Genomic DNA, 24,103 nt, shown 5'->3' with positions numbered 1-24,103 from the left:
GCAGACGTTGACACCAATGCATACATCGACGTGCACTGGGTCAAGAACCAATCCCTATGGCATCAGGTCCTACCATTAGCATGGCATCGAAAGCATCACCCACTGCTCACCCACTTCCTACCCAAATGCACTTATTTCATGGCTGGAAAACATTTGGGCCGCTACCAAAATAATGAAAAAACACAATTGTCAACTCTTTGTGTGCCAGTCTGTTGCTTAACATGCCAAGCAACACACCTCTTAGCATCTGCAACTGACTGCTTAATAATATTCAAAACAAGAAAGAGATGCGGTGCATACCCCAAAGTTTGAAAATAATCCTTTCTTCATAATCCAAGATTGATTGTGAACAGCCGACACATGTTTCGCGCTTGACTTTTTTCAAGGCTCGATAGTTTTGAATGACGATATGGTCAGAATGATCCTCCTCCTGGTGGGTTGTTCACAAGTAGTTTCAAGGAAAAAGCCCCCATTTTATGCATTTTACTTGAAAGCTGAACTGAGTGTCCTTAGCAATGGGTGGCGGTGCCATGGGAGGCAAGAAACAGGTCAAGGTAAAACACTGGTTTCCATTGAGATGACAGGCTGCGTAGTGGAGTACAAAAGTGATCTGCAAACCACCAAACCAACTAAAAGCTACCCTAGGTTTGGGGGAGATGCCCATATCTAGACGGCTGAGCCCTCAGGGAACCCCCTCCCCAACTCAGGGTGGGAGAAGATAGTTACAATTCTAATGTGCGCTTCACTCCTGTCTTCATATTCGCTGACAGCACTAACGTCAACGAGTGCTGATAAGCAGATCGTTCACTCTGCCCCAAACGTTTTTATTTCACCCTTCTAGGCACTTTCATACGGCTGCAAAGTGATCCAAGCGCTAGATGAAAGCCCAAAACACCATTTCATTTTCTCCTCTTCCGGGTATAGTATTTTCACCCTGGCTTGGGCCACTTAAATACAATGATTCACTCAGTCGCCACTGTCGCCAGGATAACCAATTACATAATTAATCAATTTAAAAAATGGGAAGTGTAGTGTTTAATTACACAGCAAGCAAATGACTGACTGTAATAAAGCTAATCAGAAGAAGGCATGTGTCTCGTACACGATAGCCGATACCTGACGTTATACAGCATAAAAGTGAGCGGATTCTAACCATGTTCACTTCAGGGTCAGATCATTGACAAACTTGGCGTTGAATAAATAGATTAATGTGAATGCATGAATTAATTTACGGTGCAAAGAAAGTGTTTGTGCGACATGAAATCTGAGCACAGGTCACCCGGTTGAAGTATGTTCATAGAACGAAAAACCAGAAAGGGAAATTGAAATACTGGCACCACTCGTTAACCCGAGTGTATCTGAAGTGTTGAGCCTAATTGTTCACAAGGACACATTTGGAGGGTTGGGATTCTTTCCTTCTCTTGTGCCCCATTTTCAATATCTACATGATATTCCCTCGATAATGGCTGTAATCAGGGCTGAGCAAATGCACTACCCACAGTCCGGCAGGGCCTCCCAAAATGAAACAAGATTTGGAGAAACACAAATTAGTATATTGGCGGGGAAGCAGCACTCAATTAAATTAAATTAAATTAAAGATTAAAATGGAAGAGTAAATTTACTAAAGAGGCAGTATATCTTCTACAAGGACTTTCGGAGGTTTCATATGCCGTGTGCATCACCCACATGGACCTCAGCGGGTACAAACCGCTCCCCTATGGCATTGCCTCCACTGCTGAGATCTTCTGCGAGCTTCTAAGGTCATCCAACACAAACGTCAGTAAAGACATTGTCCACCATGGAAACTCTACAAAGTGACATGGCATTGCAAGCTTTGGGTACAGGCAATGTGTAATCAACCTTAACTGTGAACTGTGATAAGTGTGGATGAATACACAGGCATAACAGTCCTCTGGGCACAACATTTGAGGTTGGGGACCATACAGGTACATTTTGTCCAAACATTCTGCTCTATGGAGAGAAAGCCAAGCCAAATGACTGATGAACACAAACAAAGTGGTACGTCACCGCATACTTTGTGCTAAAGAAAACACGAAGCATGGTTAAGCACTCAAAGCAGAAAAAAACAACCAAAAAACATACCTCACCTTTGAAACCCAAGCCACTGAGCTAAGAAGAGAGCCTTGAACTAAGTGTCCAGGGTTGGCAGGGCCCCACAAATGAAACCCTGCAGCAGTTATGTGGGTATGAAAAATAACAACATGAAAGGGTAACAAACATGGCATCCGCAGCTCTATGGCAAGCCAAAGCAAGATAATCTGAGCTGCGAAGGCAGTCAAGAGTCTAGAACCTCCACCAGCAGCCCTGAGATGTGTCTGCATAGTAATGATGGAGCTAATATACATATATTATATATATATATATACAGGCAGAAGTACCTTCCCTCACTGCTCCACTAACCCCATATTCAACAACTGCTGCTGATTGGCTGCCACTGACCCCTTCTGCAGGACCTGCAGCTGAATTCACGTGACATCATCCAAGCCTTGGACACAGACAACTGATCTCCACTGAGTGGAGTTTTTTTGCTGAGTGCATCAGTCCCCTGTCATAGATGCAGCTCTTTGCCTCCTGATGACGTCAACACAAAGCAATGGCAGTGCCTGGCTGCACCAGGCCCTGAGGACAGAGAACATGCACAGCGCTGAGAGGTTGCAAGGGTGCTCCACCCAGCACCTGGACCAGTGTCCTGCTGACGTCATCACTGGCAGACTTTAAGTAGCCCTTGCACAGATCCGAAGGCGACACACGCACGCAGAGCGGGATGGGTCTGCCTGAGCCGCACTTCAGGGAAAATAGTGCTCTGCTCCTGCGAACATGATTGTGTAATGCAATTGTCTTGAAATTCAAAGAAAAACTTTGCACGTGGGAAGGCAAAGGTTGTTTGGGAAACTTCGTAAAGTTCACGAAGAGCAACATTTACAAACTTCCTAAAACGTCACCGTCCAAAAAGAGTCTTTGAACAACTCTACTGACACAACCACAGTGAGAGGGAACATAGAACCAAGCTGGCTTCAGACCTGCCCACTCTACCGAGGCCGTCATTCTGGCAGTCCTGGACACACTTAGGAGTAATGCGGATGCGGGGATCCCCCAAGCCCTTGTACTCCTGGACCTGTCGGCCGCGTTCGACACAGTGGACCATAACATCCTTCTCCACCGTGTCGGACAGGCAGGCATCCAGGGTACTGCCCTTAAGTGGGTTGAGTCCTTCCTGACCGGAAGAACACAGGCTGTCCGCCTGGGCCCTTATACCGCAACATAAAACCCCACGACCTGTGGAGTCCCTCAGGGCTCCTCCCTTTCACCGCTTCTATTCAACCTTTACCTCCGCCCCTTGATCCACTCACTTCAGAAATGGGACATTACCAGGGGCGTAACAAACGCCCCCGCAGACCCCGCAGTGCGGGGGGGCCTCACTCTCTACAGTTAATGAAGGGGCCCCCAGGGGTCCCCGGCCCCCTCAGCTCTTCTGAGAGCTGTGAGAGAGGTCTGCGCTGAAGCAAGCCTCTCTCTCTCTGCATCTGAAGCAGGTGCAGCCTGCTCGGAGCCCTTCGCCCCCTCCCTCTGACTGAAGAGAAACAAAGTATCAATATACATTGTTTCTCTTCAGTCAGAGCTAGAGGCAGTCCTGGAAAGAGGATGGGGGCACCAGAGACAGCAGTCTCCACTGCTCCTCTGAGGCAGCACAGAGCCCGGCCCCCACTCTCTCCTCTCAACAAAGCGCACCCCACAAGAAAAGAGAAGAGACAGGGACAAGGATGGGGTGGGGGGCCCACCCCACAAGAGAAGAGAAGAGACAGGGACAGGCCCCCATCCGAGAAGAGACAGGGACAAGGATGGGGTGGGGGCCGGGCCCACCCACAAGAGAACAGAAGAGACAGGGACAAGGATGGGGTGGGGGGCCCACCCCACAAGAGAAGAGAAGAGAGGGTGGGGGGCCCACCCCACAAGAGAAGAGAAGAGAAGAGACAGGGACAAGGATGGGGTGGGGGTGGGGGCCCCACCCCACAAGAGAAGAGAAGAGAAGAGACAGGGACAGGCCCCCATCCGAGAAGAGACAGGGACAAGGATGGGGTGGGGGCCCACCCCACAAGAGAAGAGAAGAGACAGGGACAGGTCCCCATCCGAGAAGAGACAGGGACAAGGATGGGGTGGGGGGCCCACCCCACAAGAGAAGAGAAGAGAAGAGAAAGGGACAGGCCCCCATCCGAGAAGAGACAGGGAGAAGGATGGGGTGGGGGGCCCACCCCACAAGAGAAGAGAAGAGACAGGGACAAGGATGGGGTGGGGGGCCCACCCCACAAGAGAAGAGAAGAGACAGGGACAGGCCCCCATCCGAGAAGAGACAGGGACAAGGACGAGGTGGGGGGCCCACCCCACAAGAGAAGAGAGGAGACAGGGACAAGGATGGGGTGGGGGGCCCACCCCACAAGAGAAGAGAAGAGACAGGGACAGGCCCCCATCCGAGAAGAGACAGGGACAAGGATGGGTTGGGGGGCCCACCCCACAAGAGAAGAGAAGAGAAGAGAAAGGGACAGGCCCCCATCCGAGAAGAGACAGGGACAAGGATGGGGTGGGGGCCCACCCACAAGAGAACAGAAGAGACAGGGACAAGGATGGGGTGGGGGGCCCACCCCACAAGAGAAGAGAAGAGAGGGTGGGGGGCCCACCCCACAAGAGAAGAGAAGAGACAGGGACAAGGATGGGGTGGGGGCTCCACCCCACAAGAGAAGAGAAGAGACAGGGACAAGAAGAGACAGGGACAAGGATGGGGTGGGGGGCCCACCCACAAGAGAAGAGAAGAGGCAGGGACAAGGATGGGGTGGGGGCCTCAGAGAGCAAGAGCAAGAGACAGCACAGAGCAGTGCTCGGGACCCTGACAAGGGTGGGAGTGGGGGCCCCCAGACAGAGTATTCTCCAGGGCAAAGCTCACATGAGAAGGGACGAGGCAGCAAAATGGTGCCCTCAGGTAAGCACGCTTGTTAGAACACACCATGGGCGTCCGCAGGGAGAGGGAAATGGGGGGCCGAGAAGGGTGCAAGGCAGAGGGGGAGAAGGGTGCAAGGCAGAGGGGAAGAAGGATGCATGGTAGAGAAGGGTGCAAGGCAGAGGGGAGAAGGGTGCAAGGCAGAGGGGAGAAGGGTGCAAGGCAGAGGGGAGAGGGTGCAAGGCAGAGAGGAGAAGGGTGCAAGGCAGAGAGGAGAAGGGTGCAAGGCAGAGGGGAGAAGGGTGCAAGGCAGAGAGGAGAAGGGTGCAAGGCAGAGAGGAGAAGGGTGCAAGGCAGAGAAGAGAAGGGTGCAAGGCACAGAGGAGAAGGGTGCAAGGCAAAGAGGAGAAGGGTGCAAGGCAAAGAGGAGAAGGGTGCAAGGCAAAGAGGAGAAGGGTGCAAGGAAGAGAGGAGAAGGGTGCAAGGTAGAGAAGGGTGCAAGGTGGAGGGGGAGAAGGGTGCAAGGTAGAGAGGAGAAGGGTGCAAGGCGGAGGGGAGAAGGGTGCAAGGCAGATAGGAGAAGGGTGCAAGGCGGAGGGGAGAAGGGTGCAAGGCAAAGAGGAGAAGGGTGCAAGGCAAAGAGGAGAAGGGTGCAAGGCAAAGAGGAGAAGGGTGTAAGGCAGAGAAGAGAAGGGTGCAAGGCAGAGAAGAGAAGGGTGCAAGGCAAAGAGGAGAAGGGTGCAAGGCAAAGAGGAGAAGGGTGCAAGGAAGAGAGGAGAAGGGTGCAAGGTACAGAAGGGTGCAAGGCGGAGGGGGAGAAGGGTGCAAGGTAGAGAGGAGAAGGGTGCAAGGCGGAGGGGAGAAGGGTGCAAGGCAGATAGGAGAAGGGTGCAAGGCGGAGGGGAGAAGGGTGCAAGGCAGAGAGGAGAAGGGTGCAAGGCAGAGGGGAGAAGGGTGCAAGGCAGAGAGGAGAAGGGTGCAAGGCAGAGAGGAGAAGGGTGCAAGGCAAAGAGGATAAGGGTGCAAGGCAGAGAAGAGAAGGGTGCAAGGCACAGAGGAGAAGGGTGCAAGGCAAAGAGGAGAAGGGTGCAAGGAAGAGAGGAGAAGGGTACAAGGAAGAGAGGAGAAGGGTGCAAGGTAGAGAAGGGTGCAAGGTAGAGAGGAGAAGGGTGCAAGGCGGAGGGGAGAAGGGTGCAAGGCGGAGGGGAGAAGGGTGCAAGGCAGATAGGAGAAGGGTGCAAGGCGGAATGGAGAAGGGTGCAAGGCAAAGAGGAGAAGGGTGCAAGGCAAAGAGGAGAAGGGTGCAAGGCAAAGAGGAGAAGGGTGCAAGGCAGAGAAGAGAAGGGTGCAAGGCAAAGAGGAGAAGGGTGCAAGGCAAAGAGGAGAAGGGTGCAAGGAAGAGAGGAGAAGGGTGCAAGGTAGAGAAGGGTGCAAGGTGGAGGGGGCGAAGGGTGTAAGGTAGAGAGGAGAAGGGTGCAAGGTAGAGAGGAGAAGGGTGCAAGGCAGATAGGAGAAGGGTGCAAGGCGGAGGGGAGAAGGGTGCAAGGCTGAGGGGAGAAGGGTGCAAGGTGGAGGGGAGAAGGGTGCAAGGTAGAGAAGTGTGCAAGGCAGAGGGGGAGAAGGGTGCATGGCAGATGGGATAAGGGTGAAAGGCAGAGGGGAGAAGGGTGAAAGGCAGAGGGGAGAAGGGTGAAAGGTAGAGGGGAGAAGGGTGAAAGGTAGAGGGGAGAAGGGTGCAAGGCAGAGGGGAGAAGGGTGCAAGGCAGAGGGGAGAAGTGTGCAAGGCAAAGAAGAGAAGGGTGCAAGGCAAATAGGAGAAGGGTGCAAGGCAAACAGGAGAAGGGTGCAAGGCAGAGAAGAGAAGGGTGCAAGGCACAGAGGAGAAGGGTGCAAGGCAAAGAGGAGAAGGGTGCAAGGAAGAGAGGAGAAGGGTGCAAGGTAGAGAAGGGTGCAAGGCGGAGAAGGGTGCAAGGTAGAGAGGAGAAGGGTGCAAGGCGGAGGGGAGAAGGGTGCAAGGCGGAGGGGAGAAGGGTGCAAGGCAGATAGGAGAAGGGTGCAAGGCGGAGGGGAGAAGGGTGCAAGGCAAAGAGGAGAAGGGTGCAAGGCAAAGAGGAGAAGGGTGCAAGGCAAAGAGGAGAAGGGTGCAAGGCAAAGAGGAGAAGGGTGCAAGGCAGAGAAGAGAAGGGTGCAAGGCAAAGAGGAGAAGGGTGCAAGGCAAAGAGGAGAAGGGTGCAAGGAAGAGAGGAGAAGGGTGCAAGGTAGAGAAGGGTGCAAGGTGGAGGGGGAGAAGGGTGCAAGGTAGAGAGGAGAAGGGTGCAAGGCGGAGGGGAGAAGGGTGCAAGGCAGATAGGAGAAGGGTGCAAGGCAGAGGGGAGAAGGGTGCAAGGCTGAGGGGAGAAGGGTGCAAGGTGGAGGGGAGAAGGGTGCAAGGTAGAGAAGGGTGCAAGGCAGAGGGGGAGAAGGGTGCATGGCAGATGGGATAAGGGTGAAAGGCAGAGGGGAGAAGGGTGAAAGGCAGAGGGGAGAAGGGTGAAAGGTAGAGGGGAGAAGGGTGCAAGGCAGAGGGGAGAAGGGTGCAAGGCAGAGGGGAGAAGTGTGCAAGGCAGAGAAGAGAAGGGTGCAAGGCAAATAGGAGAAGGGTGCAAGGCAAAGAGGAGAAGGGTGCAAGGAAGAGAGGAGAAGGGTGGAAGGTAGAGAAGGGTGCAAGGCGGAGGGGGAGAAGGGTGCAAGGTAGAGGGGAGAAGGGTGCAAGGCAGAGTGGAGAAGGGTTCAAGGCGGAGGGGAGAAGGGTGCAAGGCAGAGGGGAGAAGGGTGCAAGGCGGAGGGGAGAAGGGTGCAAGGTGGAGGGGAGAAGGGTGCAAGGTGGAGGGGAGAAGGGTGCAAGGCAGAGGGGAGAAGGGTGCAAGGCAGAGGGGAGAAGGGTGCAAGGCGGAGGGGGAGAAGGGTGCATGGCAGATGGGAGAAGGGTGAAAGGCAGAGGGGAGAAGGGTGCAAGGAAGAGAGGAGAAGGGTGCAAGGTAGAGAAGGGTGGAAGGCGGAGGGGGAGAAGGGTGCAAGGCAGAGGTGAGAAGGGTGCAAGGCAGAGGTGAGAAGGGTGCAAGGCAGAGAGGAGAAGGGTGCAAGGCGGAGGGGAGAAGGGTGCAAGGCGGAGGGGAGAAGGGTGCAAGGCAGATAGGAGAAGGGTGCAAGGCGGAGGGGAGAAGGGTGCAAGGCAAAGAGGAGAAGGATGCAAGGCAAAGAGGAGAAGGGTGCAAGGCAAAGAGGAGAAGGGTGCAAGGCAGAGAAGAGAAGGGTGCAAGGCAAAGAGGAGAAGGGTGCAAGGCAAAGAGGAGAAGGGTGCAAGGAAGAGAGGAGAAGGGTGCAAGGTAGAGAAGGGTGCAAGGTGGAGGGGGCGAAGGGTGTAAGGTAGAGAGGAGAAGGGTGCAAGGTAGAGAGGAGAAGGGTGCAAGGCAGGTAGGAGAAGGGTGCAAGGCGGAGGGGAGAAGGGTGCAAGGCTGAGGGGAGAAGGGTGCAAGGTGGAGGGGAGAAGGGTGCAAGGTAGAGAAGTGTGCAAGGCAGAGGGGGAGAAGGGTGCATGGCAGATGGGATAAGGGTGAAAGGCAGAGGGGAGAAGGGTGAAAGGCAGAGGGGAGAAGGGTGAAAGGTAGAGGGGAGAAGGGTGCAAGGCAGAGGGGAGAAGGGTGCAAGGCAGAGGGGAGAAGTGTGCAAGGCAGAGAAGAGAAGGGTGCAAGGCAAATAGGAGAAGGGTGCAAGGCAAACAGGAGAAGGGTGCAAGGCAGAGAAGAGAAGGGTGCAAGGCACAGAGGAGAAGGGTGCAAGGCAAAGAGGAGAAGGGTGCAAGGAAGAGAGGAGAAGGGTGCAAGGTAGAGAAGGGTGCAAGGCGGAGAAGGGTGCAAGGTAGAGAGGAGAAGGGTGCAAGGCGGAGGGGAGAAGGGTGCAAGGCGGAGGGGAGAAGGGTGCAAGGCAGATAGGAGAAGGGTGCAAGGCGGAGGGGAGAAGGGTGCAAGGCAAAGAGGAGAAGGGTGCAAGGCAAAGAGGAGAAGGGTGCAAGGCAAAGAGGAGAAGGGTGCAAGGCAAAGAGGAGAAGGGTGCAAGGCAGAGAAGAGAAGGGTGCAAGGCAAAGAGGAGAAGGGTGCAAGGCAAAGAGGAGAATGGTGCAAGGAAGAGAGGAGAAGGGTGCAAGGTAGAGAAGGGTGCAAGGTGGAAGGGGAGAAGGGTGCAAGGTAGAGAGGAGAAGGGTGCAAGGCGGAGGGGAGAAGGGTGCAAGGCAGATAGGAGAAGGGTGCAAGGCAGAGGGGAGAAGGGTGCAAGGCTGAGGGGAGAAGGGTGCAAGGTGGAGGGGAGAAGGGTGCAAGGTAGAGAAGGGTGCAAGGCAGAGGGGGAGAAGGGTGCATGGCAGATGGGATAAGGGTGAAAGGCAGAGGGGAGAAGGGTGAAAGGCAGAGGGGAGAAGGGTGAAAGGTAGAGGGGAGAAGGGTGCAAGGCAGAGGGGAGAAGGGTGCAAGGCAGAGGGGAGAAGTGTGCAAGGCAGAGAAGAGAAGGGTGCAAGGCAAATAGGAGAAGGGTGCAAGGCAAAGAGGAGAAGGGTGCAAGGAAGAGAGGAGAAGGGTGGAAGGTAGAGAAGGGTGCAAGGCGGAGGGGGAGAAGGGTGCAAGGTAGAGGGGAGAAGGGTGCAAGGCAGAGTGGAGAAGGGTGCAAGGCGGAGGGGAGAAGGGTGCAAGGCAGAGGGGAGAAGGGTGCAAGGCGGAGGGGAGAAGGGTGAAAGGTGGAGGGGAGAAGGGTGCAAGGTGGAGGGAAGAAGGGTGCAAGGCAGAGGGGAGAAGGGTGCAAGGCAGAGGGGAGAAGGGTGCAAGGCGGAGGGGGAGAAGGGTGCATGGCAGATGGGAGAAGGGTGAAAGGCAGAGGGGAGAAGGGTGCAAGGAAGAGAGGAGAAGGGTGCAAGGTAGAGAAGGGTGGAAGGCGGAGGGGGAGAAGGGTGCAAGGCAGAGGTGAGAAGGGTGCAAGGCAGAGGTGAGAAGGGTGCAAGGCAGAGAGGAGAAGGGTGCAAGGCAAAGGGGAGAAGGGTACAAGGCAAAGGGGAGATGGGTGCAAGGCAGAGGGGAAAAGGGTGCAAGGCAGAGGGGAAAAGGGTGCAGGGTAGAGAAGCGTGCAAGGCGGCGGGGGAGAAGGGTGCAAGGCAGAGAGGAGAAGGATGCAAGGTAAGTGTTACTTATAACGGCTGTATTGGTGACAGTGGCATAACAATCGCCCCGCATCCCCTGCAGTATGGCGGGTCGCTGGCCTGAGAGCTCTAGACTGGCACGGAGAATGGGAGGGGGGCCCCCTCCATGTAGTTTGCAGGGGGGCCCCCTTGTGTTTTGTTACGCCACTGGACATTACTGTTTACAACTATGCCGACAATTTGCAGATTGTCCTCCCTCTCAACTCACCTCATGCCATCAATACGTTTCACACTGTCATGATCCATATCCAACATTGGATGAACCTGAATCAACTAAAGCTAAACCCCGGGAAAACCGTGCTCCTCCTCCCTGGACTCAGTCAGGCTCATTGGGGTCCGCAGTTCTGGCTCCCTGAGCTAGGCCCCCCCCCCAGTCCCGGTCAAATCAGTGAAGAGCCTTGGTGTGATTATCGACACCGAACTGTCTCTCAAAGCTCAAGTGGGTGCGGTCATCTCATTTTGTATGTACCAGCTCCGGAAGATCCGCAAAGTTTGCCACCTACTTCCGCTCGCCGCACTTACCCAGGTTGTCATCTCGCTGGTACTTTCCCGTCTGGACTTCTCCAACTCCCTCTACCATGGTCTCCCACAATCTCTGCTGCACCGCCTTCAGGTTGTCCAGAACCAAGCGGCTCGCCCCATTCATAAAACTCCCAGATGGCAATCGGCAAAACCTCTACTTCACAGACTGCACTGGCTACCAATAGGCCAAAGGGCAGTTTTCAAGGTGGCCTGCCTCACATTCAAAGCCCTCCACTACACCGGCCCCGCATTTCTCAAATCCCTAATCATTCCTCATCGACCAACGCGCAACCTCCGATCAGCCCACCTTCATCTGCTAGTCACCCCCAAAGCTAAAACCAAGAAATTCGGTGGTCGTCGCTTCTCCCACCTAGCTCCCGGATTTTGGAATCTCCTCCCTCTTTCCATCAAATCCAGCCCTTCCCTCCTGAACTTCAGAAAATCACTCAAAACTCACCTCTTCCCACCCCTTGGTTAAAATTTCGTCTCTCACGCTTCCCCCTCACTCACTCTGTCTTAAAGCGCTAGGAAGCCTTTTGGTGTTAGCGCGCTCTATAAGTTGCACTTAGGATAAGATAAGATAGACATGGAAGAAATACTCTTTAACATGATTTGGGATAATGACGTGCTTTAAAAGTAAACCCATACAGATCTCACAACTGTGAGATAACTCTCACTGAGTGAGAGGATCCGGGGACTTAAATGGGCCCTGAGACCATTAATGAGGCACAATGGAGTGGGGCGAAGGAGAGGGGTCAATGCATGGAACTCCCCCAACAAAGGTTCCAAGGCACCCTCTAATGTCCTGGCTAGCCTGCAAAGAACCGATGGCCACCAGCTGTGTCCAGCCTACAAACACGAGCTGGAACCTCACACCGAGGGGGGTTTGCATCACCATGCGACATCAGCTCCTCACCAGGACACTGCGTGCTCAGAGTCGATATTGTGTGGCACACGGTCGCAACATGTGTGTTGGCAGGTTTGCTCATATGTACTAAAGGTTTATTACTTCTTGGTGAAAACCAATAAATCGATGCAAGGATTTTCAAAGAGAGTGCAAGCTCATGACTGATGCAAAGGTTAGATTGAGGGGTGTCCAGTATCGCCCTATAACCTGACTCCAAGAGCAGTGCCCGCTGCGCAGTGTGCGGTTTAGGTCACGCTGTTGTATGATAGCCCTTGTTGTAGTCCACTGCTTGGACCTGCGCATGGTTGCGACACTCCACTCTTAAGACAGGAGAACTATGGGATGTATTGAAAAGCTTCCCTCTCCAGTGAACCATTGTCACGATGACCTCGTAGGTAACCTTTTCAAGTTCGTCTGTGCTATTTCACACAAAGAGTAGTATGTTCGGTCCGAAACACAAACGACTGGCATGCATGCAGCCGAAGGACTGGCGTGAATGCAGCCTAAGGACTGACATGCATGCAGCCTTGGGACTGATGTGCATGCAGCCTAAGGACTGGCGTACATGCAGCCGAAGGACTGACGTGCATGCAGCCTAAGGACTGACGTGCATGCAGTCTAAGGACTGACATGCATGCAGCCTAAGGACTGACCTGCATGCAGCTTAGGACTGACCTGCATGCAGCCTTAGGACTGACCTGCATGCAGCCTAAGGACTGACCTGCATGCAGCCTAAGGACTGACGTGCATGCAGCCTAAGGACTGACGTGCATGCAGTCTAAGGACTGACATGCATGCAGCCTAAGGACTGACCTGCATGCAGCCTTAGGACTGACCTGCATGCAGCCTTAGGACTGACCTGCATGCATCCTTAGGACTGACCTGCATGCAGCCTAAGGACTGACGTGCATGCAGCCTAAGGACTGGCGTACATGCAGCCGAAGGACTGGCGTGCATGCATCCTTAGGACTGACGTGCATGCAGCCGAAGGACTGACATGCATGCAGCCTAAGGACTGACGTGCATGCAGCCTTAGGATTGACATGCATGCAGCCTCTGGACTGACGTGCATGCAGTCTAAGGACTGACGTGCATGCAGCCTAAGGACTGACGTGCATGCATCCTTAGGACTGACTTGCATGCAGCCTAAGGACTGGCGTACATGCAGCCGAAGGACTGGCGTGCATGCATCCTTAGGACTGACGTGCATGCAGCCTAAGGACTGACGTGCATGCAGCCTAAGGACTGACATGCATGCAGCCTAAGGACTGACGTGCATGCAGCCTTAGGACTGACGTGCATGCAGCCTCTGGACTGACGTGCATGCAGTCTAAGGACTGACGTGCATGCAGCCTAAGGACTGACGTGCTGGACACTACTCTTTTGTTCATCACCCTTCGTATAATGATGCATATAGAGATGCTTTGTTACCAAGGCCTACATAAGGTACTGAAGTATATAATGCTTTACTGTCGAGTGCGTCCCATACGACTGCCAGCCGGCTACTACTCCTTTGTCCAATGCGAGCCGTGCAACCCCTGGGTGGACAATGCTTGTTTGCCGAATGCACCCCATTGGACAGGCTTTTGGTCCTGCTTCCTTGTCCGGTGTACAGCTGGTTGGGTGATGCGTTTGTCCAATGCACCCCACTCTCTTTTGGGGATACCCCTTTGGACAATGCGCGCAATGGCTGGCACGCGAGACGACGCCCACGTATCCAAGGCAGCTCATAGGCCAACGCTGTGCTCTCCGCATTTACCACAGACCATTAACAAGCCAAGCGGCTTAAGGTGAGTATGGAAGCGTCACTACACGCCCTACAAGCACGGTAATGCCACTTATCCCTATGGAGGGGCGCTCTTTATGAATTGTATTTATTGGAGGTATTTATAAAGCTCGAGCCTAGCACCGGAATAGTTCAGCATCTGTAAAGGGATATTAGCTACTGTGTGAGGAGAATGACATGCAGGCATCACTACAATGAGAACTCAGGGCGGCCAATGTATAATCGGGGGGGGGTCTTGCACGGAAGAGGCCTACGGTGCACCCCCAATGTTCTGCAGGAGACAGAACTGTGCCCAGATGTTCATAAAAATGCTGGCAAATGCAACGGCTGTTTCCACCCCAGGACAGATCTGAAGGAGGAATATGGATGCTTGCCTGTCTGGTAGCGAGGAGGCTGCTGGGTGTGAAGTCACGGATAGCGCAGTGGTGTGGCGTGTCTTTAGGAAGCTGTTGTTCTGAAATGAGCCCATTACCATGTATTTTGTATGAGGGTACACATGTATTTTTCATGCAGTGCGGATAAAAGCTTGTCTGAAAACAAATAATGTTCCACTGAAGTGCAGCGAAAAAAACACAAATGTTTTTCCACATATTGTTCTCTGCTCCGCCCAGGACTGCACTTGTTCTCACCACCACGCCACGTCCGTGCAGGATGTGAGGCGCACACAATGTCCTGAGCGATGTGTTGTGTGTACGATGCAGCATCTAGAATGAGGCACAGCGGCAGGATGGCGTGGTGCGTTGGGTCAGTGTGGGGTGGTTGTGGCACCATCCACACATGGCTCCAAGTACCTAAGATCTCCTCACTCCACACACACAAGGTACCATATTTTAAAATGGCCACACGCTCATCCCAGGCATGAATTTTCAAACATCTGTCTTGCAGGTTCATCAGAAACGTAGGTCGCCAGGCTCTTGTGCGGCCAGTGCTTAATTTGTAAAAAAATAAGTGCCAGGGTCCTCGTCAGGAGGCCACTGCAGCTTCTGCCACTGAGTGCCTCTTCCAGTGCTACCAATGACACTACCAACAAAATTACTAAGCATCACACCCTTACAAGTGTGACAATTCAGACTATTCCAGCCCCCCCCCCCAAAGTTATAACAATGGCTCAGGCGGCAGGTAGTAGTAATTTTTAATCTATATTGAATGAATAAACAACTGTTGTTGCCCTAATCTCTAAATTAGATAGCCAGCACCACCTTGTGGCAGGCTATCTTAAGTGCCAGCATTGATAATTTACAGCTGGTGTGGAGTGTTGGAAGCCACCAGCTCAAATTAATCACTGCTTGCACCAGCACCAAGATGCCAATCATCAATGAAGGCGGTATGGTGTTTAAACTATGGATGGTATTAGGTTTCATCTGGATCTAAGCCCAGTTTTTGCATGATTAAACTCCTTCTTAGGGTGAGAGGGTGTGGTGCAGAGGCCAGAGCTGCCGACTCAGGAGCTGGGGATCCGGGTTTGTATCTCAATGTCGGCTCAACATCCTGTGATTCTGGGCAAATCACTTGGTCTCCCCTTGCCCACAGACAGCGCCTGGATTCCCCCACGGGTGATAAGCTGTGCTATATAAATTTACAAATTACAATTATACTTTACGCTAAAACTGGACATTTACAATTGGAGACTCTTTTACAGCTCAATGCAGTCTCTTTCTTTGTCCTGCCCTTTCTCATTCCCCAGGTTGTCAGCAGGCAGCCTTCGGTCCTCGCTAGCTTAGGACATCAGTTATGGCACAGAGCGCACCCACAGAAGACAATGCAAGGACTGAGTCAGAGGAGACATGGACACCAGTGGCGGCTCCTCTGCTAAGACAGAGGAGCACCGCCCCGCTGCTTTAAGAGCATGTTATTATCATTTTATTTTTCACTACGGGGTGGGTTAGGGCAGGGCTGGGGTTAAAGGGGGAGGAGTGGTTTTCACACTCCAAGTGCGCATGACTGCTGGGCCTGACGTGTTGGGCCGACCAAACAGTTATGCCCACTTTGCATGCTCCTCACCATATACTGTAATGGACAGCCTGCTTAGGAACATGCCCAGCGACTCATTCCACGTCTGAGCTCCAAACAACAGTGCTCAGACCAATCACAATGCTGCATTGCACCGTTGTGATTGGCTTAGGGAAAGGAGCCTGTGTGCTTCGTGCTTCCTTCCGCCACAGAGGCAAAGGAGAAGGAGGCGTGTGCAGGGACTGAAGGGGAGAGACAGCGCCTGGCAAAAGGTTAGGGCTTTTTTCATTTTCTTTTTTGTCTCCCCGACTCCCGCCCCCTCCTTGGCGCGATGGCAAAGTTACACACACATGTTCACTGGAGAGACAACTCTTCTGGCCCTTTACGCAACCGTAGTGTAGGATAAGAACTATGAACTCGCAAACAGGCCCCGGCCTCGAAAATCCACGTGTTTGCTGACATTTTTTGCCATTTCGCGGAAGTTTGCGAAAGCCAATTTCGCAAATTCAGCCCACCCCTAGTTTCAACTGAATGAGCGGGGCTCCAGGAGGCAGCCATCTTGCATCTTTTTCTGCATTCACAATGGGTGTCAGTAGCCCCTTTCCTTTCTTTTCTTTTGTTTTTTACTTTTGTAGTCAGTTTTTTAAATTATATTTCCCACTTGTTGCCTCAATGTCTTCATCCTCATGCACAGAGAACCCCCCCCACTCCCCTCCCCCCCGTCACATTTATTTCACAGTCATGCTATTTTTAGGGCAACTCTCTACAATTTGAGGTACAGTGCCCTTCTTTAAAGGTGGCACGGGCGCCCTCTTGGGGTAAGAGTTAGAGGCTGCTGGTCCTACCTTCGGTAACCTCTCTGGGTCCCCCGGGTGCCTCGGGACCACCTTCTGCAACCTCTGGAAACCGTAGTCAATCGTGGGCTCATTCAGTGCTGGTCAAAAGGGAGCAGAAGAAAAGAAAGACAGACTTATTAAACGAATGGGAAGCTGCACAATGACGTCATCACGTAGGCATGCATCTCTAGTGTTACTTGTGAGTTTCTGGCCCATCTGTACTTCACTTCTGCATAACTTTGTTCAGACAATCATTTGAATACGTTCATTTATGCATCAAATGCAAAGTCCTGTGAGTAACCAAGAGGCCAAAGACCAAGCAGGGCTGGCCCAGCTTTTTATCATTGCAGGGTGGAGTAAGTGCTTTTGTGTCAGGTGATAGGAGTATCTCTGTCTAGACAATGGAAACATCGTGTTATGGTGTGCACACACAACGCCGTCTAAGTCCTCGGTTTTGTCTCACGGGGTACTTACAAGGCACTGCCAGGGCTATGCATGATTTGACAGGTGGGACGCCAGGCTGTCAATCAGCAGGGCAGGAGAGGCACCCCTCCCCCAGCCGTGGGCAACCCCTACCACCCCCCCCCCGCAGCAAAGATGTATATGTAAAGCTCGCCGACAGACGTGCCGTGAAAGTGCACCGGTGCCAGGGCATGCAGGAATTTGCCAAACTGCTCCTGCCGTGACTGTGCACGCATGGCTAACACGTCAGGATCAGTTTGGCAAATTCCTGAATGCCTAGTGGTCGGTTGGGCCCTGGCACCGTGGCTAGCTAGATGGCATTTCTTTTTTTTGTTTCATTCCAAAATCAATGCCCCTCCCTCGCACTGGGGAAAGTATTGTATTGTTCCTGCCAGGGACTGGCTGGCAAGAGCAGGACAAACAGGAAAACACAGCGTCAGAGCCCCCACAGCCTCCCGCATTAATGGGCTCGCCTAATGATGCCACTCTACCGCTGTTGATGGGGGGGGGGGGAGGGGGAGTTGGCCTACTGTTGGCTGAGGCTGGCAGGGTGATACCAAGCGGTGCCAGCCGAGAGGTGGTATGTACATCTGACCAGACTGCAGAATGCCTCTTCCCTTATATTTGGGGTAATGCTATGATGTTATAGCTAGGGGTGGGCGTTACTCGGGTAATTCCGCGTTGCGAAATCACCCAGAATGACCTGAATTCCATGGGCCTCATTTATGATGCTGTGCGTCACTTTTACACCACCGGTGCGTCACTTTTTGTGACGCACCAGCAGCGTAAAAAATGCTCCTTGTTGCGCCATATTTACAAAGTGACGCATCTAGGTAGAGGCGTCACTTTGTAAACCCCTGCGCCAGGTATGATGAATGCAGGGGGGGGCGTATTGACGCAAGGAAGGGTTGTAGAAGTGACGCAGTGAAATGTATGAGATTTCACTCCGTCACTTTTAGGACGCCGTTGCGTCAAAATCTTGCGCCTGCCTCACAGCAGGCATAAGACTGATGCAGGTCCTTTCACATGGGGCTTGCCCCATGTGAAAGGACGCATTGCTGGAGTTGCGTCACTTTTGTGGCACACTCCAGCAATGCGTCACTTTTGCGCTTACAGAATGGTCAGAAATACTGACGTATCTGTAACTCCTTGCGACATGATGCGTCATACATTAAATATGACGCATCAGGAATGTCGCAAGGAGTGCGCACTGAGAAGTGACGCATTGCTGCTTTCACGCAGCGATGCGTCATTTCTCATAAATGAGGCCCATGAGATTACGCTTGAAGAACAACAGAAGAGTAATTCTGCATTTAGCACTATTTCTTATCAGAAAATGAATCCTTGCATCCAAAATGGACACAAGGATGCGTTTTAAGCTAAGAAATGGAGCTAAAGGCCACAGAACGCGAACAGTGAGTGTGACCAGCTGTTTGCACTCGATAAATGCGCTCTTGACGTAGGATTTCCCCCCCAATTTACTTTTAGCCCTATTTTCTTAGCGCAAAATGCTTCAGAATACAGATAGTCAGGCGGCCACTAATGCTCAATAAATGTGTTCTTGAGTTAGATTTTTACGCCAAAATTACTATTAACTGTGCAAGGAGTAGTAATCGTGTAATTATCTGTAACTCCGATTAAAAAAGGAAATTCTGGCCAGGCCTAGTCACGGCATGCGAGTCTGTGTATGTTTATGCTACGATGCCAGAGGCTTGCCTCTCCTGGGTGTGCCCGGTGCTTCTTGGGGTCATTCTTGGTTCTTGGGGTCACTGACAGATCATAGGTGTATGTGCGGTCTGGTTGTAAATTGGGGATCCCTGCTGAAAGGGTGCTTGAGTCAATCTTGAGCACACTTGGGGTGCATGCCCGACGCAACTCTAAACTGCGATTTATCAAGTCACGAAATGGCACTTTTCTAGGCCTCGAATGACTTGATAAGTCCAGAGTAACGCAGCGCAACACAGCGCAGCTCAAAGAGCTGCATTACTCTGCCCGAGGGAGAAGTTCCATGGGTGGTGTGTGGGCGTTCCCGCACAAAACCTATGGATTTCAACGCATTGCCAGATTCAACTGGGAATGAGACAAAACGCTACCACTACTGAGGTGAGGCGTAACGAGGAGAAATATCTCATTTCTCCTCCAATTTTCCTCTTCCTATGTATGATGCAGACAGAAAGAGGGAAATGCTTCGGGGGGGGGGGGGGGGGGGGGGGTTGTTTTTCTGTCCCTTTCTGCACAAAAAGAACCCTGCCTCCTTCGCAAGGTGGCAGGGTGCCTGCGTTAGCGCGAGGCAGCGCATTGTGCACAACACTGACATGCACCGCAGCAAGTGCTGCGCAGCCCCACCTCTTCATAAATATGGGCCTACATATGCAGCTTTCAGTTGTGTTCTTGCATTTTTTCCAGTTGATAGAATGAGCTCAAACGGGTGCGCGTTGTTTACGCTCAGCTCGTGAGCAAGTCTAGTGCACAACCAGATCTGAGCTCCGTTTGGGCTAGGGTTGGTGACTAACTGGACGGTGGTTGTCAGTAGCCTTGGAGGTAATTCAGTTTTTGTTTTCTAAAGACCATTGTATTGTGCTGATTCATTTATATAGCGCTTTACACCTCGGCCAAGGCGCTAAAACGCATCAGGTGGCTAATTAAGTGGCTTCTCTAGTCATCGATTTTAGCTGGTGGATGATGGGTGTCACGATAAACTCCTCCTGGCAGCCCTGAAGCATGGAGTGCCCTATCACGGCCCGCTGGCACGCGCTGTCCTCCACCCCTCCCCCACCTCCCTCAAGCCAGACGGACTTCCCTTTGTCTCCTGTCACTTGGCCTGCCCCTGCCCCTGCCCCACGCTGATAGGTTTATTTGTGTGATGCGGGGTCAAGGGCTCGATCTAATACAAAGAAAGCAGGGTTTTTAATGAGTACCGTCAGCTCCTTCCTGCTCAGCTAACCCCAGGCAAGCCCCACCTCCCCCAAGGAACACAGTGAACCAATAGGAGGAGCCATCCAGCGAGTGACGTCACGGTGGTCTCTGTCACCAGGTGATATCATCATACAAAGCAGCGTTCTGGGCGCCTATTGGTGGTGATTGAGTGATGCAGGGCTGGGGGAAGAGAAGTGTTTTTCTCTGCACTGGATGCCCTTAAAGAGTGAAATAGGGGGCACAGCAGAGGGCCCCCAAGGGGTACAGCAGAGGGCCCCCAGGGGGTACAGCATAGGGCCCCCAGGGGTACAGCAGAAGGCCCCCAGGGGTACAGCAGAGGACCCCCAAAGGGTACAGCAGGGGAGCTGAAAGGGGTACAGCAGGGGACCTCAAAGGGGTACAGCAGGGGATCTCCAAGAGGTACAGCAGAGGGCCCCAGGGGTACAGTAGAGGACCTCAAAGGGGTACAGCAGAGGACCCCCAAGGGGTACAGCAGAGGACCCCCAAGGGGTACAGCAGAGGACCTCAAAGGGTACAGCAGAGGACCTCAAAGGGTACAGCAGAGGACCTCAAAGGGGTACAGCAGCCCCCAGGGGTACAGCAGAGGACCTCCAAGGGTACAGCATAGGGCCCCCAGGGGTACAGCAGAGGGCCCCAAGGGGTACAGCAGAGGACCTCAAAGGGTACAGCAGAGGACCTCAAAGGGTACAGCAGAGGACCCCCCAGGGCTCAGGTGACCTCGGATGCATTGGAAGGAGCAGCGTGTGTACTGTATCTAGTCCAGAGTTCTCATGATCCCTGCTTCATTACTTTACGCACAGTGTGATCCTGGGCAGGCCGGTTCATATTCCTGTACCTCTGGTATGTTACTTTGAATCAATGGACTGGATTCTTCACGGTGTAATACCTGGACAATCACAGCTGGGGGCTGAGGCCTGAGCCCAGGCTCTGCTGCAAACCTCGCAGGCCTCCGTAGCTCCGCGGCGATGAGTGACGCAGGGAACGCACATCCAGGGCCCCCTTTCCCGGTACTCCCCCGTTGCCCCCACCCCAGCTTCAACAACCCCATTTTAATTGGTTCGAGGTATCTCTTCCCAGCAGCCAATCGATAACCTGTTTCCTCCCCAGGAGGCTGAGTAATTGCATGAGGAGAGCGAGCTTGTGCGACCCCCTGACCCCCCCGGGCCCCCCCCGCGGACTGTCACCCCGCTCCATTACCGAGCTCAGATGAAGACAGATTGCCTGCTTTAGCGTAAACATATGCCGCGACGCCGCCCCCGGCCCCGGCTTTCTCCTCAGTAATTTGTATTGATTTCACAGCCGTGGCTCCCGCCCTCCACTGCCCCCCCCCCCCCCCCCCCCCCACACCGCCCCCGCCTGGGGGGCGGAGCGGGCGAGCGTGACACCTCACTCCTCTAATACAACCATAGCTGTGCTCACCGCTAAGCACAGCGGACACCGAGAGGGGAAGGCCGTAGGGCAGGGTAGGGTGGAAGGAGGGGGGGGGGGGCAATGTAGGACAGGGTGAGCTTGAAGGAGGGGGGCAGTGTAGGACAGGGTGTGGTGGAAGGTGAGGGGGCAGTGTAGGACAGGGTGGGGTGGAAGGTGAGGGGGCAGTGTAGGACAGGGTGGGGTGGATGGAGGGGGGGGCAGTGTAGGAGTGGGGTGGGAGGAGAGAGGGGGCAGTGTAGGACAGGGTGGGGTGGAAGGAGGGGGGGCAGTGTAGGACAGGGTGGGGTGGAAGGAGGGGGGCAGTGTAGGACAGGGTGGGGTGGGAGGAGAGGGGGGAGAGTGTAGGACAGGGTGGGGTGGAAAGTGAGGGGGCAGTGTAGGACAGGGTGGGCGGAAGGAGAGGAGAGGGGGCAGTGTAGGACAGGGTGGGGTGGAAGCAGAGGGGGCAGTGTAGGACAGGGTGGGGTGGAAGGAGAGGAGAGAGAAGTATAGGCCGGGGTGAGCTGGCAGGGGAGGAGAGGGGCCAGTATAGGCAGGATGAGGTCAGGATGTCCCTGAGTCAACAATCCTCATTGGTCCTCAGCAGCAGACTCGACCTGAGCTCTACCATCAGGGGACAATCATCAGTATATGTCCTAGACCACCTTCCTCTCCTCCGCATGAGCCTGGGAAACATACGTTACAACGCGGTCTTTACACGTTTACAACGTGGCCATTACAGCGCAAGTCGTTCAAGTTGTTACAACGACTTGCGCTGGATGGCGCTATACACAAAGTAATAGTATGATTTACTATTCCAACACCTTCCCTGGTGTTACGTAGGCTGGAGTTGGAATAGTACATCATACTATTCCAAGTCCAGTGCCACTTGCGTTGTAATGACTGCGTTGTAGACGTATCGCGGTGTAAAGACCGCAATGTAACGTCATACATCCCATGAGCCTAAACTCATCATTGTGACAATCGCCAGGATGTACCTGAGTCAACAGTCCTCTCTCGGGATGGAAGAGCAGAAGACTCTACCTGAGCTCTACCCTCTCAGGGGACAATCCTCAGGATATGTCCCAGACCACCTTCCTCTCCTCAGCATGAGCCTAAACTCATCATTGTGAACAATCTCAGGATGTGCCTGAGCCAACAGGCCTCTCTCGGGATGGTACAGCGGCACCCCAATTCTTCTGGGACCGCTCATACTGATATTCCTGAGATCCAACCTTTGAGTAGGGATACATTTCAGGATATGTCAGCACTCGCAGTTCTCTTTGGAGACAGCTTAAAATGTGTGTCCCTCAATCCTCATTTGAGATGCATTTTGGGATACACCTGAGCACACAGCTCTTACTGTGGGCAATCAGGAAAACAATGCCTGAGCTCACACTCTACATGGGATAAATGTCAGGTTATGAACAACCCAAAAGCCTCATTTGAAATAAATATAAGAATATTCCTGCACTTATAATTTCCATTGGGCATAAATGACTGGGTTCAAACCTCGGTATGGTACCAGCCATATGGAAATCAGTCTTTACCCGGCTCCAGTGGGAATAGTCCAGACCGAACAGCCAGGCCAGGATCTCCCAGAACCAGAGCACAAGCAACTCAGGACTGGGTTAGCCATAGTTAGGACTCGTCAGCCCGCTATAGCTTAATTGCAGTGACACAGTGTGCACGGGTCAATGTCTGGCCATACCCGCCCTACATAGGGCAACGCACAAAAGTATACAAAAAGTGATGGATGACATGCTTGGATTAATCTCAGCCACTGGTAATTTACTCAGGGCCTCATTATTTTGCATTTCAGTTTGGACACAGCCATATGCAAATCAGTGTTGACCCTGATCCAATAGGAACAGTCCAGACTAAACGGCTATGCCAGGTCCTCCCTCAACCTCAACAGGAACACAAGAAGCCAGGCTCATCAGCCAGGTACAGCTTGGTACCAGTGACACCGTGTACAAGGGACCCACGTCTGGGTACACCTGCCCCTCTTAGGGTGACCCACTAAAGTATACAAAAAAGTGATGGATGGAATGCTTGAATCAATCTCAGCCAGGGGTAATCACTCAGGGCCGCATCCCAGCCCAATATTCACTCCTGCAGTAGCAAAGTTTGGGTGGTCCAAGGAATGGAAGACATCTCCGACTGAAATCAGCTCATCCTGAGGCTCAAGGACAGACCCCGTTGAGAGATTCAGGGCATTTTTAGAAGCAAGAGAAGGAAGCCAAGAGCAGTGTCTTTCTTTTTAGTGACACGTGTGACTTCTGCTTCTAACTAGGGAACATGTTGTTCTGCTGTGTACCATCTCAGTGCTGTGGGAAACCTCACAGGCAAGGTCAGAATCCTAATGAGGGAAAACATCTCTTTGCAGAGTGTGGTCTGTGCTTCGCACTGACGAACAGGGTCTTCTCTTTGCACGGAGCTAAGGATTCAAACCTAGAACTGCGGCAATCAAGCTTTCTCTATTGAGAACACCACGGGCTTAATTTGTAACAAAAAGAAAAGTGCCAGAGCTCTCGTCAGGCGGCCACTGCAGCTTTAACCACACATTGCTCCTGCCACGCTGCCAATGATAGTAACAACACAACTACTAACCATCACACTGCTGCAAGTGTGACCGTTCAGACTATTTCAGACCCCAAAGCTATAAGAATGGTTCGGGAGGCAGATAATAGTCATTTTTAATGTATACTGAATTAATAATTACTTGTTGTTATGGTCATCTCTAAGTTAGCCAGACATCACCATCTTGTGGCAGACTTTCACAAGCATCAGTGTTGATAATTAAGTGCCAGTGCTGAGCACTGGAAGCCACCGGCTCAAATTAGGCACTCGCCCAAAAAGATATAAAGGTCCTCATTCTGAGTCTGGTGGAGAGGAATTCCCATATGGCATCCCACTCTGACCAATCACAAATGGCAGGGTTTTTTGCACCTGTTCTTCCTGAGTGCTGAAACACCGGACCCGATTTTACCAGCTGGAAAACTTATCCTGTAAAATCGCTTTCGGCGTTGGCTGCTACAGCAGTAGGCCTTGCTGCAATGGCCCCTTCCACTCTCCTTCTCTGGTAAGAAGAGAGCATGCAATGCTCCCCATAATGCTT

At 52.9% G+C, this 24,103-nt stretch overlaps 1 protein-coding gene across 3 annotated transcripts in view; it reads right to left on the bottom strand.

Moving 5' to 3' along the window:
- LOC147726023 (transcription factor COE3-like) overlaps positions 1–24,103 on the bottom strand; it is a 521,578-nt gene that overhangs the window by 49,429 nt on the left and 448,046 nt on the right. For all 3 annotated transcript variants that reach the window (XM_086960140.1, XM_086960138.1, XM_086960139.1), the window contains exon 11: positions 16,183–16,271. In XM_086960140.1, the coding sequence (XP_086816266.1) occupies positions 16,183–16,271 (89 nt within the window). The remainder of the gene's footprint in view (positions 1–16,182; positions 16,272–24,103) is intronic.

The sequence above is a fragment of the Lissotriton vulgaris genome, chromosome 3_1 (assembly GCF_964263255.1).
Source record: "Lissotriton vulgaris chromosome 3_1, aLisVul1.2, whole genome shotgun sequence".
NCBI classification, from domain to species: domain Eukaryota; kingdom Metazoa; phylum Chordata; class Amphibia; order Caudata; family Salamandridae; genus Lissotriton; species Lissotriton vulgaris.
This window is presented reverse-complemented; position numbering and strand designations above follow the sequence as displayed.